The following is a 14951-nucleotide window of genomic DNA, read 5'->3' as shown; positions in this document are numbered from 1 at the left end:
AGGAAGAGACTCTGGGTTTAGTGCGCTTCATCCTGGCAAATATTTGCCTTTCTCAGTTTAAACGTCAGTGACCACGGTAAGTGGAGCCCCCTCGTTCATCACTATCGCCAAGGACGGATTCATGTCACCGCTTTGCTCTCCGTGATTCCTGTAGGTTTCACGTTAAGCAAAAGACAACAGAAGCCTCTGCCTTTCGAGAACAGAAGCTGCATTTACCACACATTTTGGAGAGAATCCAATCATCTGTATAAGCACCATGTGTAATTTCAAGTCGATGATCTTCTTGGGAATTAGCGTGCAAGGCAGTGGCAGAAAATGAGCCTCTTTCAGTTAAACTCCCAGAACCAGATCAGTGGCCGCCGTACCGAAGGCAATCTGTTGTTCAAACACGGGCCCCCTAGGTGTGCGTGTGGTGTCATTATCCCTGTTACCTCCTGAATGGGCGGCCTTTCTCTCCAGCAACACTTGTCCCTGCACACAGTTTCTGTGTGTTGTTGTTACTCAAACCTGAAGTAGGTCATCCAAGAACAGGAGCATGAAGTGAAGACTCCCCACACTCTCGAAGGTATTAGACAATATTGAAGCAGATGCCCAATGGTGAGGAAATGCCGCTGGCAGGCTCGGAAGAACACCAAGGAATCCTTTTCAGCAATAAAATGGAACGAGGCACTGACACACACACCATGAATGAATCTCCAAAACACCACATCGAGCAAAAGAAACCAGGAGGAAAGTATTCCGTGCGGCATGACTCTGTTTAGGGAACGGGGATAGAAATCGGGGCAGTTGTTGCCTGGGGTGCTTGAGAAACGGGACACATGTATAGTCAACTCCTTCAGGGAGGTCTGCGGTAAAGAGGAGAGAGGGGAGCGGGGAACTGGAAGGGGGAGGGGATTATGGGTCGGGTGTTCTCCCAGGAGATGGTTGTGGAACAAGCATGTCTGCATTCTACCAGGAGTGGGCCAGGAGAAGGGGAACACTGATGGAGCAGGACAGAAACAGGAGACCCACGGAGAAATGGCTCGGAGCAGGTGAGAGGGGACTGGGCCTAGTGGACAAGCAGAAGGGCCGCTCTTGGCCGCGAGCGGGGACGGCGCGTCCCCGGTGACTAGCGAGAAGGCAGCCTACGAAAGGCCCTTAATTTCGTAGGCAGGACCTCTTCACAGACCATAACGTGATACAAAAGAAACTGCCTGGCCTGACAACTTCCGGGGCAGGGGGTTGAGGGGGAGGCAGGTAATACTTTTACAACTAACCTTTCTGTAAAACAATTTATGTTTTCTTTCCTGAAACCTAAATGAGATCTGTGTGTGCGGAAAATAAGAACACAGAAGAGTCTTTCACCTGCTGCCACTGAAAGCCGGCATTTCCTCAGGCCAAGGTGCTGAACAGGAGTCACAGGCCAGTCAGCTTGGCCATACTGATTAAAACCAACATCCCACGTTGCCACAAAAGCACACTAAACAATACAGCATAGAGCTGAGACTGCTATCTAAGAGGGCACAAGTAAACGTGCTCCAGCTGACATAGAGTAAGTACACAGCGATCTCAGGATGCAACTCACAGATCGATCAAGTACAACAGCCACTTCCCAGGCTGATCCCAATCCTACAAAGGTCAAAGGCTGACAATGTTTACCCTGCAACAGGGGACACAGCTCCTTTATGAAAACGATAGTGTCCGTCTGCAAAAGACTTAATATGAACGCTCGGGAATCACAGAAGTGAGGTCGCTTCACCAGTGCCCTCTGAACGCTAATACGGGATCAAAGACCTTTCATCATGAACAACATCTTTGTCTCCTTACAAGCTTCTTTGGAGGGGGAGAAAGATATGAATCATTAATCCCACAAATCACTAATCCTCTGGGAACTCGGGGAGAATCTGAGTTTTCAAAGACTACTGCTATTAAAGCCAACCGCATTTAAAAAACAAACACATTAATGTGTGGTACAACTCTCCTGTGTTCTTGCCACGCCTGTGGTCTCGGCGCACTCAGGCAGAGACAGCGGTTTTGTGGCAGTAGCTTCCGTGCCACCCAACTGCTGACACAAGCCAATGCAGAAACTCAACTGCCACCACACTAACAGACGCACAGAGTTCCAGGGGTGGGCGAGCGAGGGGCCCAGCCACCGGTCCTTCACCGGCCTCCTCCACTGTTTAGAAAGAAACCCTTTCCTGGTGAGCTGGGACGAAGTGAGAGAGTGGCATGGCCATATATACACTACCACGTGTAAAAGAGACAGCTAGTGGGAAGCAGCCGCATAGTACAGGGAGATCAGCTCGGTGCTTTGCGACCACCTAGAGGGGTGGGATAGGGAGGGTGGGAGGGAGACGTAAGAGGGAGGGGATATGGGAATATACGTATGCATATAGTTGATTCACTTTGTTATACAGCAGAAACTACCACAACATTGTAAAGCAATTATACTCCAATAAAGATGTTAAAAAAGAAAAGAAAAAGGTCATTGGAGAATATAACACAGAAAAAAGAAAAAAAAAGAAATAAACCCTTTCCTTAGAATCCTGTAAGGTCTATGCAAGAAAGCACCCAGCTCTCCATGAAGGAGAGCCTCCGCCCTTCACCGCTGGCAGTGGAGAAATCGGGTGAACATTGGCTGGGCCTCCCTGAGTGGGTCTCTCTCAGCATCCTGCCCGTGGCCTTCTCGGGCACGTCAGGACCACTTCCTTAGGACTCGGCACACTTGACTATGACTCCCTGCTACTTGTTTGTTCCTCTATTTCTACTCAGAGTGTCCTGAAAGCTGAAATTCTATCTTATTCATCTCCAAATCCCCAGCACGGAGCACAGAACCAACCACCTATAGGCCCCGAGTAAATATTTGCTGAATAAATAAGTCAATGGGGCTCACAGGCTCCGCCACTCTTCCCTCTGTGTGATGGCTCTCCTCATTGGCAACTGGGGCGCTTTTAAAATATGTCTGCAAATTCTTTTTTACTTTTAAATTTTCTAAATTTTTTGGCTGCGCCCCGCGGCTTACAAGATCTTCCTTCCCCGACCGGGGATTGAACCCGGGCCCCTGCAGTGAAAGCGCCGCGTCCTAACTACTGGACCGCCAGGGAATTCCCTGAAACATGTCTGCAAATTCTGACACTCCATCCTTCACAAGGGAGAGGCTCTTCCCCCCCCCCCCCGCCGCCGACCTTGAATGTCAGTCAGACGTAGTGAATCATTTCTAACACACTACAGGGTGGAATGGATGCCACATACCTCTGAGGCGAGGCCATAAAAAGGATAGGCTCTGCCTGGCTCGCCTTCTTCTAGATGGCTTGCTCTGGAAGAAGTCACCCCTAAGTCCAGAGGACACTCAGGCACCCTGTGGACAGGCCCACGTGGAGGGGACTGAGGTCTTCCATCGACAGCTGGCACCAACTTACCTGCCATGTCAGTGAGTCACCTTGGAAGTGACCTTTGAACCCTGGTCCAACTTGCAGATGACTGTGGTCCTGGCTGCCATCTGACTGCAATGTTACGAGAGGCTCTGAGCCAGAACCATGCAGCCAAGCCATTCCCAGGTAGGATCCACAGAAAATATGGGCGATTATGTTTACTGTTATTAAACCACTAAGTTTGGGGGCAACTTTTTACGTAGCAATAGATGACTACTGTAGCAACCCTGGAGGATTCGGGTGTTGTTTTATAAGGGAGTTTCAAGGCATTTCCATAATGACAAAGATAGTTTATGGTCATATCATACTTACAATAAAAATTCTGTAATGAGTCGTGTCCTACAGATAAAACCACAACATGGCTGATTAACAAGCAAATTTAAGTATTCCACAGGTCAAATTATACTACCTTAAAATCTAAGAACTACATTCAACAAACGTTGGGATGTGATACAGAACAATATTACAATTCTTCTTGAAGGTTGTTTTTTGTTTTTAAAAATTATATATTACATACGCATAGAAAAAAATCTAGAACAATATCCATCAAAACTTTAACAATAACTTTCTCAGGGTGATGGTATTATTATTTTTTCTTTCCTTTTTTAATACCTTTGGTCTTTTCAAAATGTACAATATGTATATATTACTAGTGTCCTATTTTTTAGTCTAAAAAATATATATATGATCCAATTAGGCCAGCAGCTATGAATTGCTGGTGTCTCTATTCTGGACATCTAACACTGTAAGTGGCACATAGTAGGTGCTCAATAAAAGTGAACAGAATGTCCTTTAGCTGTAGATCCTGCCTACTGGACAGTCACTTTACAAAGGGATTCCAGGATAATGTGAGTCCACAAAGCTCAATGATGTGAAAAGGCAGCAGTCAATTTTCACAGGAAAGAGTCTACTAAGTAAAGGAAATCATTTCAACGTTGTATTCTTAGGACGCAGTAACCACTTTTCTCTTTGAAACTAAGTATTGTAAGTGATTTATTATAAATTTATAATGACAGTTGTGAACACCAGTTGTTTTCTTTTCTTTTCTTTTCTTTTGGCATGCGAACAGAGTCTGTTGATTGCCTTGGTGCTTAAAATAGTTTCTAAGTGTCCTCATAATAGCATGTCACCTGTAAACAGGTTTCAAGCCAATGCAAATTAACAAATGGTGAACAGATGGACTAAGAATTGACTTTTGTCAAGAGAGAGTTAGCAACAAACACTTTTGGCTCCAGCCTTGCGGGACCATTAGAAAGTCTTTCACTTCTCACCAAGCATCTTGCCTCAGTAGGCAATCCAAGCAGAGAAGATGACAAGTTATAAGGGCCCGTTAGACTTTTGAGAGCCGAAAGTTGAGATGTGCAGAACCACCAAATCAACACATGAGAAGCATCAGACAGAAGAAGCTTCCTGCCAAATGGTGAAAACTCTCTCTATCCTGCATCACTCAAAGAAACTGTCCCTGTAGTCTCTGGAAAGGATGGCACCTGTGCCTGCAGCAGACAAAAAATAACTTGTTGGAGGCTGGCTGGTTATGTTCATCCCGTCCTGGAAGCAAACGTTAACTGTGAAGAAAACCTGAAAGTCATAGGAATGGTGGGCTATGGGTGTCCACTGGTGAGAGCAAAGATCCCCAGAGCCAACCCCTGCAATCTCCCAGCTCCCGAATGGCACTTCTCCTCCTCGTTCTCCGGGTCTCCCCCTCATGTCATCTCCCTGGAGAGGCCTTCTCTGACCCCTCCTTACCACCCTATGTGTTCCCTTCCTAAGTACTAATCATAACCAGAAATCGTTGTAGTAATTTATTAATTTGTTTAGGGGTACTTGTTTTTTGTCTTTTACCCCCAGTTAAACCAAAAGCTTCAGGAAGATGGGACCACGTCTGTCTTGCTCATGATTGTATCCCCAGAGCCTAGGGCAGTGCGTGGCAGAGAGCAGGCATAATAAATAGTTGCTAACCAAACAGAAAATAAATGAGATCCTGTGTAAAGGCAAACAACCGAATCTCCCCTGCAAACACTCCTCTGGACTGGAAATTTTAAAATGTAGTTTGTAACTGAGGATGTAAGCAAAAGACGGTACAACAGGAGGGTAGGTTGGGCTGGGCAATGTGTTTAAAGACCAAGTCGAGCTTTGGGGAGTAGTGCCCCTTTCAGGGGAGTGTTCACGTGGATAGAAAAGCTACTGGCAAAGACTGGTGTGCTTCAATTTCTGACTCCACATCACTGACTGAGCCTTGGCCTTCATCTACTGGGGCTTCTAGTAAAGAACAACCCAACGGGTAGAATAATTGTGGCATACTCGAAGGAATACTACACAGCAACAAAAAAGAACAAGCAACCTGGATGAATCTAACAGATATTGTGTTGAGTGAAGACAGTTGATATAAAAGATTACATATTGTGTGATTCCATTTATATGAATTTCAAGAACAGGTAAAATCAATTGTTCAAGGAAGTCAGAATAGCTGTTAAACTTAGGGAGGGAGGCGGCACTGGGAACACGAGAAGAACCCTCGTGGGGGTTCTGGAAGTGGTGGCCACGTGGCTTGATCTGGGTGGAGCTACACGGAGGTATACACATGTGAACAACCAGTGACCTGTACACTTTACAGGGTCCGCTATCTCTCCTATTGGGAAAAGGAAGAGCACATATATTACTATTTTAAAAAAGAATCAGTGGGCCTAGCACTGATTCTAATCCCAGCTCTACCAGATTCCCTAGATGGCCTGCAGCTTATCAAAATGTGCTCCTCGGCTGTGTCATTTGTAAGATAAGGAGAACTGCCCTTATGCTCTGCCAACTCTGGGAATGTGACAAGGAAACAAAGAATAAGCTCTGAGGCATCCTGAAGTCCTAGAGTCACACACAAACCGTGTAAACTATGAAGTGCATTATAACTGCTTCTTTTAAGACCTATGCAAAATAGATTACCTACATGTTTGGTTTCTAATCTTAACAGATACCTTTTTAAAAGAAAGAAATGACTTTGCAAAATCAAGTTTCCATTAGCTAAAAACAAGCACAGAGCAGACTTCCCCCAGGACAAAAGTACGTTTTTCAAACCCATCACTCACTGAGGCGGTAAGACAAGAGTCGTGGGTTGAGCCTTTGGTCTACGTTTAGCAGATACTCCCATCTGGTTAGCAGAACGTTTCAACGACTGTTGATTCAAAAGGCCAGATGCCAGACCTGCATGGTACTGCAACTGCAGAGAAAAACCAAACAAAAGGGGAAGAAAGATAACATTTGGTAAAAGCTAGACAAGGGGTATTACACTATCAAGACCTGATACATCTTACCGGCTCAGAACATTTTTAATAACTTCAAATACAGCTGCTAACATTTTGCTTCAAGGAATGTATTTATAAGGAGATAATCAGACAAATAGGAAAAGAAACATGAATAAGGTGTTCATCGTGGCATTACAAAACGATAAAGAACTGGAAACAATCTAAATGCCCAACAGTAACTGGGAAATTGGGTAAAATACGTAGAGAACTTTAAAACACCATTTTGTTGAATTAAAAAAAAACCAAACAGGTTACACTGTAAACAGACGCTTAAAAACATGTTCTCTAAAATGTTAACAGCGTATTTCTAAATAGTAGAATTGGGATAATTTTTTACTTTATTTTTCACCGCTATTCATATATGCGTTATGTAAACGGTTTTAAAGCTTATGTCATTTTTTTACAAGAGGAGCCAGTGGGCTTCCTTAAAGACAGATTAGTTCTGGGAACTCCTGCTGCCGTCATGTCTTGCTTATAATAAAAAGCATATAACTCATGGTCCACTGCAGTAAACCAGGCGCACAACAGGCTTATCATAAACAGATTCAAACATACCGCTGGGCTGCTGTTTCCCGGGGTTAAGATACAAGTATCAATCACAAGAATAAACACGTGAATATATCTTACGATAACGTATACAAATGGATATAGGTTCACTGAACAGAAATGGCTGGAGAAGTTAATCCCACTCCATGGGCACGCAACTGGAACAACACAACTGGGGTAAGGAAGCAGGAGACTTTAAATGGGCTGACAGCCAGCATCCTTTGCTTTGTTCACGACAAACTGCTGAGCTTCGAGGTTACTTAGGACAGATCATCTTACTTTTCTAGACTTTGATTTCTCTATTGGAAAAGAGAAATAATACTGCCTGATTCTAAAACAAACAAGGACTTTTCAAAAAATCTGCTTTATTGAGTTATAATTTACATAAAATAAAATGCACACATTTTAGGCGTACAGTGTGATGTTCTGACAACGTATACCTGGGACACTGCCACCCCAATCAAGATACAGAAAATCTCCATCACTGCAGAAAGTTCCCTTGCGCCCCAATGCAGTCAATCTCCCTCGCCCCCAACTCCGATCATAAGGATCTTTCCATTTAAAATACAACTCATCACTCTCACTCATTGCCAAATGAAGCTTATATCCAATTTGACATGTGACCGTGACTCCCATCTTCCTTCTTTAAATCCCATACTTTGTATTTTAGATCTTAAGAGCTGTCATTCATCTCCATAATAAAATTATCCTTGAAAGGTATCCCAATTTTCAACAGATGTAAATAAAGCATTCAGATGTGAAAATGCCAAGCTAAGAATTCGGACCGAGACCATTTATAACATCAGTATGTTTCTTCCTCCCCTTCTCACATTAAGCAAGGTCTTTCAAACATTTATTTAGAATCAACTAATATACAAATAGTAATTCATTCTGAAGCTCTGAATCAATTTCTTTTCAAAATGCTCTTCCAAGGCATAGATTTCCTTTGCAGAGTCAGCTACATTACAGCTCATGGTAATGAAACTGGTGACCACCATACAAAAGGGGCCGGGCCCTGGATGCAAAGGGTAATAACCTTCTGAAAAATAAATGGCCTCACCTAAAGCCACTGGGCTGCACACAAATACAGAGTGGAAGAAAACAAAACCAATTGAAATGATCTGCTTCTTGAAAGTGGCTATAAAAATGAAGCTATCCAGTGACCCAGTAACACTGAAGTGTCTGTGTTTGGAGCACCCATATTGCTTTTTAACAGGTTCTTGATTTCCTTGGTCGATTTGCTGTGGGAGCCCTATGGCTGCACAATACAAGACAAAGATACATCACATTGATAATAAGAACGGAGCTCTTCTCGGGGTGGAAAGGGGGGGCATAATTTGGCTCTAACAACTCATCGCAGACCAATGAATTTTGCTCAAATTTGTTTTTCTGCGACAGATTTCTTAAATGGGAAATCGATGGAAGCAAGGGACAGTACGAGTTTGAAAGACGATGTTTCAAAATGTCAGCTACTTGGGTTTCGATCTTGCCCACCAGAATCTGCAATGAGTGCAATATGCATGGAGCTTTACGGAATTAAAGGGAAAGACAGCTTGGCAGGGGTCCCCTCCTGGCTCAAGGAATCGTCTCTCCTTTTGGCTCTCCTTCTTCTGTGTATCTTACTGGGGTCCACGCAAGCTCGGCCACTCCAGCCCTGCTGACTCTTTTGAGTGGACGAGTCCTGCCAACCACGCAGAGCAGCACGGTGATTCTGCCCACCTGGCGTCATCTGCCCAAACAAACCAACCCAAAACAGCAGAAACGCATGCTAGCTGCTGTCTTTCAAAGGGTTCCTTTGAAACTTCTACCATCTTGGATGCTCTTAATGTACACCACACCCCTAAGAGCACAGGAAGATGGAAGGACTTTTCTTCCCCCAAAACGAAACCTGCCTTTGAAAGCTGACTCACAGTGATTAAGCAACATTTGTTCACCATATATACGCTTCTCGGTTTCCAGGATCACAGCTCCGACTGTCAAGATCTATAAGGAGCCCATTAAATATTTACCGAACCATCTTTATAATGGGAGAAAAGGTCAAAGTTAATAAAACTGACAGGCAGCTCCTGTCCAACTGGATTTATACATTATTTAAGCACTAAATACTCCATTCCATGAAACACAGTTTAGATTTGAAAAGACTCTTGGAAAATGTTCACTCAGACAATGGTTCTAGAACAGGAGAAGGGAGTTCAGAGCTAATCTACAAATTAACATTAAGAACATATCACTCCCCAAAATACTGCCATAAGTTTTCAGTTACAGGCTCTGTAATATTTTCTATAAAATATATATTTCAATAAACATATGTGGCTTGGGAGCAACTCTATTTCAAAAGGCAACTAACTTATCAAAGTTATAATGTGATTTTTCTATCCAAGATCATTTCTCCATTAATCAGCAAGAATAAAATGAAAGGGGGAGAGAAATAAAGCCGTCCATTCTTTTAACTCCCACATCTCACAGCTGTGGGGAATGGGAGTTCGTGTGGTCAGCTGCGGTGAGGGGCTCTTCATTTACTGGTAAGTGGCTACTCCGCAGTAGCAGCTATTTCCATGCTCTCTGGATTTTGAGAACATTTCTCTCAGTTCCTATTTTGCTATCTATTAATGTCAAACTTCTATTTTCTATGACTAACCTCGGATTCTTCTGTCAGTTCTCAACCTAAAGCCCTTTCTAATCAATTATGTCTACTAATTAGCTCTAGGCCTGAGATATTTTCAGCAACTCATAATGATCTGAGGGAAACACCATTTTGAATTAGGAAAACCTTGATTTACTGCATATTTCTTAAAGTAATGCTGTTTTAGTAATATTAAACATGCACAAGTGTTGAATGTTACCAGGTAGGGTCCTGGTAAACTCTAGTGTACAGACTAAGAGCCTCTGTAACAAGCATTCTCTTTGAAAATGTGCTACTGAGCTCTGCTACTAACAAGAGCTGTGCGGTCTTACACATCTCACTCCCCTCTCTGCAAAACATGCGTTATGTTTTCTCCAAGGATCCACCTAGCTCTAAGGTTTGATTCCTCTAGGTTTCTAAAGAAGTTACATGGGTATTGACTTCACCACAAAGTGTTGAAGTAATGTCCCTACAATTTCATACAACAGCAAACCCTTTTCCTCTGGATAGCCTAAGTCTTTACTGCTTTTCAGAAAGTCCAAATCCAATTAGCTTTAATATGCTTCAAATCACAAGTAACAAAATGTACTGGAAGGAGATGACATGAAAGGAAATTATTTTTAAAAATAGGACTCAAATGCAAAGTTTCTGACTTAAATCTCGGGTTCAGAAAATCAGATGAGCAATGATCCCCCTGCTTAGTTCTCCAACTTGTTTCACGTCCTCCATGTTGTTCTGAATGCTCTACCTGCTCCAGATAGATAAAGGACGTGTTCTGCAGTGGACAGAAGTTTGAGAAGAAAACAGAAGGAAGTTCATCATACTGATTACATTCAATATACTAATTAAGCCAGTGGTGTTCAATTAGGCCTAGTACTTAAAAGCTGTAGTGGTTCCTAGAACCTCCCAGGGGACCACGGTACAGCATCTATTCATAAGCAACACTATCCTACCCATGCCATATGGCCTGAATCCCACTTTAAGAAAACTGACATTCAAAAATCTCAAAATTTATAAGCCAGATCAATGAAGGTTCGATTCTTCCTACTCTGAAAACCATTGTTTTGTTTTCAAAGACTCATCAAAGGCTTCTTTAAGGGTGGGGGCAAGTTCAACAACAACGACAGCAAGACTCCTCCAAACCTTAAGGCATTTCACTTTATTTCTAAAAATCACTTTACACAGAATTACACATACGTTTCTAAGAACACTAGGAAGACACATCGGTACTTCCAGTAACTAAACCCTTTGGATGAAGAATGAGCTAGAAGTAAGTCATAATAAATTCTGGCTGGCTTAGAGCAGGGCCACAGGAGGGGAAGAAGAGATGAAGGCTGGGGAGCCCCTGGGCCTCCTCCAGTCCCCCTCGGGCAGCTCCCTTCTCCCAGCAGAGCTCCTCTCTGTCACCGGGATTTGGCAGCAGGTAAAGTAGCCTGGTGTTCTTTCTTGGTCCAGGAGTGAAGCTGGCCACGAGGGAGACACATCTGGAGGACACAGCCTTGTTATTGATTAGCCTGCATTCTCTGCAACCTGCAGGGTAGCACATGACGTACAGGTGATGCTAATGAATTTGTCAGCTCCTAAGTGGACTGGCAGATTGGTGAAACTGCCCTGGCCTGGCCTGTCACTGGAGCCAATCTGGAGAACAGAATGACTCCATCAGACAGTCCTCTTAAGGCTGGTCTCTTACAAAAGCAAACACACAGCTTTGCAGGTGCTCACTGTTGTGACAGAGCCCTGAAGGAATCCTTTCTCCCTCTTACTCTAATTGCTAAAAAAGCGGGCATGTCTGAACCTCTCCGCAGGCTTGAGTTCAGGAAAAGGCATCCATGGGGACTGCACTCGGATTACTTCAAATCATAGAATTCTCATGTCAGAGAGGAGTCTTAGTGAAGCCTCCCCTCCCCCCACCCCACCCCCACTTTACGGGAGAGGAGACTCTGACCTTAAAGAGGTCACACATATCACAAGAGGGAAAAAGGCCATTCAAGGTCCACCTTCCGTATCTTCTTCCTGTGGTTTTAAGTGTGCTGCATCTTTCTAACCGGAGGACCTGGCGTGTGTCACCTCCGCTTCGGCAATGACACACAGGTCTTCTTCTCGGGCAGGCGGAAACTAGCGCTAAGGGAGCGGGCGCAGAGCGTCACTGGCGTTCGCTGGCTCTTGTCTGCTCTGTTCGCTCTGACCTCTTGCAGGCGCTGAGACGTCACATGTTTTTCCCTCCTACTGACTCCAGTCATGTCTAAGGTGGGGAGTTTGGGGAAGTTCTAAATGCTACCATTTTAAGTTTTTAGTATCATCCGGCATCAAAAACTTTGGTGAAAAGAAACCAAGAAACCATAGAAACCTCAATATTGTCAGAAAACGTAAATTCTAGACTCAGCAGTAACACATCTGACCTTCCTAGCAGCCTTGATATCGTTTGATGGGGCAACCGTGCTGGTGCTTCATGGGTTTTCATAAATTACCTTATTGTCCAGGAGAATCCACATGTCTATTATCTGTTTTTACTGAGGGATCATCTTTGAGAATTTGTGTCATACATCATGGTAGTAAGAGGCAAGGGCACTATCCACGTGGGACCACTTCCCCTGCACATCACTGACCATAACAACCAGAGCTGGTTGGCATAAGTGTGCTGACAATCTTCCCAAGACGCAAGAGTGCACGCCAAGCTCACGGCCCCAGTCTAGGGACATCTGACACCGGGATCAGTTCATGCCACAAACACCTGGATCAAGCCACACGCCATGAAGCTGCCGTGTGTGTATGTGGCGCTGGGAGGGTGGGGGAGGCTAAGGTGAGATTTTCATACAGTCATATTTCTCCTAAACCATTAAGCTTTCAACTAAAACCATTATTTGTACAAAACTAGGAACACTTCGTCACCACTTCGAGTTGCAGAAACCTTTGCCCCTCATTATTAAAATGTGTTTTGTTTCCAGCTAATGAGAAAGAACCATGTATTACAATAAAGCTCTGCTTCTTCTTTGGAACATAATTCTAAGGAAAGAAAGAAGCAAAGTTGCCTGGTATTATCTGTGCCAAGGAAAACAACTACAGAAAAATACCATAAATCTAATTGTTTTGCTCAGGTTTTTAATCTAAGTATCGGATAATGATATTAGGTTCTTTTCTCATTTTATCTCCTACTGCTTCTTTCATATAGCCAATATGAAAAAGAAAGAAAGAAAAAACAACCTTAGATTTGAGCTTTTATGGGTATATTGTTTTTTTTTTACTTGGGCAAAACAGCATCAATAAACCATAAGGAAGCGTCCAATTTATTTGCCTATTTGTTCTCTACTGGGAAGCTGGATTTCAGGCCTTTCAATTACCATGAAAGCAGGACACCAAGTCAGGGCTGTGCTTCTGCTCAACTGTGGCATCATTTCCATGCTAAACGCCATTTGGGTTTCTTTTTTCCTACATATGAGTCCTCAAATGTCCAAACTTCAAAACTGTCAAAGAAGTAAATAGAGAGCATGGATAGCAGTCTTCTTCTTTCTTAAATATCTGCAATGTTTAGAGTTGTTTAGAATTGTTCCTCTGGAGAGTTCCAAAACTCACACCTTTATTAACAGGCCTTTCTCCACAACTGCCCCTGTTTACACTACAGCTGCATGCATGTTGTCATACTTCAAGGATGTCAATCAGCTGGAACAGTTATATCACTCATGTATCTAAACAGATCCAACAAAAAGCAAACTGTGAATGTGGCTAAAAACGGAGGAAACAGCCATCGTAGGGACTCTTTGTAGAGGCAGAGAGAAAGCAGACAAAAGAAAGCGAAAAAGAGACCCTAACAGACAGACAAGGGTACACAAAAACTGGTGTTGCCCCATCTCCTGTTAACCACCCTGCCTTTCATACCAGGCTTTCAACCTGTTTGCCCTGCGTGGTCCTGGAGAGCAATGCACAGGGTCATAGAAAACATGCTGGGGGGCCACCGGGCCACTGAAGAAGGTGAAGGCAGGATATGCAAACAGGATCAAGGCAGAAGCTGACGATTCACTAATGAGAGCGTTCTAACAGGCTAGTAAACGATGGCGACAATGAGCGCACGTCCTCTGAAGAGGGACAACACGGGGGCAATCCTGCTCACCTGCATTCGTATTAGAGGAAGCAGTCCATGCCAGATGGGCCACCATGTCCTTGTCTCCAACTAAGCCTGAACCACCCCAGAATCATTACCCATTTACACACTATACTATATCCAACAAAAACAAAATGTGTCCTTGACCTTTCTCTATCACTGACCAAAGACAGAAGTAGCAGGGAAGAATGACACGCCCCAGAATTAGCTTTATATTTCCACCAGAAATGCCAAATACTAGTTTTCTATTGCATACCTAGGGCCTGGATCCAAAGTCTAAAATGGAAGGCTAGAATGATGTCTAGGGTGCCTTCTAACACTGAAATTCTATGATGTTGTATTTCTCTATGAAAATGCAGTCTAAACTTGCATTGGTGAAATTTAAATATATTTTTGAAACGCAAACATTTTATCAGTCACCAGAAGTCTCTACTTAAGGCAGTTAAAGAAGGGAAAGGGCTCTTTGTGATGTCTGATGCTCGGCTGTTGGCTGGCATCTAGTGCAGTGCTAGAGGTCTAGCGAGTAACAAATGTCTGCTGACACACACTACTTTGTTATCCCCCCCAAACATTCACAGGGGAGGCCTGGAGGAAGAACTGAATACTCCCATATAATAGGTGTGTCCCTGGATATTTCTTTCTCTTCCTCCCAAAGAAAACAGAGGTTTCTCAACTGAGAAATGAGTAAAATGACAACCACCGGACACTTCCATACCTCAAGTCTAGACACTGAATTCTAAGCATTAGTCGTTTGCTGACTTATCACTGAAAAGATTTCAGTCGAGAAACCAGTAAACATGATTTTTAAAAATTACCAATCTGACCAATTTAAAATTATGATTAGATTATTACAAACTTCTTTTATGGGTAGTAAAAATGATTCCTATGTGCTCATCGTCAGTCAGTTTAGATTCAGTTGGACAGTTTAACTCTCCCTTCTGCTAATGTCATGAAATGCGGAGCTCTGCTTCAAGCATCATCTT

At 43.4% G+C, this 14951-nt stretch overlaps 1 protein-coding gene across 1 annotated transcript in view; it reads right to left on the bottom strand.

Moving 5' to 3' along the window:
- MED27 (mediator complex subunit 27) overlaps window positions 1–14951 on the bottom strand; it is a 196914-nt gene that overhangs the window by 126773 nt on the left and 55190 nt on the right. The window contains exon 3 of the mRNA XM_082657425.1: window positions 6488–6618. Within this exon, the coding sequence (XP_082513551.1) occupies window positions 6488–6618 (131 nt within the window). The remainder of the gene's footprint in view (window positions 1–6487; window positions 6619–14951) is intronic.

The sequence above is a fragment of the Grampus griseus genome, assembly GCF_964374135.1.
Source record: "Grampus griseus genome assembly, chromosome: 6".
Taxonomy (NCBI): domain Eukaryota; kingdom Metazoa; phylum Chordata; class Mammalia; order Artiodactyla; family Delphinidae; genus Grampus; species Grampus griseus.
This window is presented reverse-complemented; position numbering and strand designations above follow the sequence as displayed.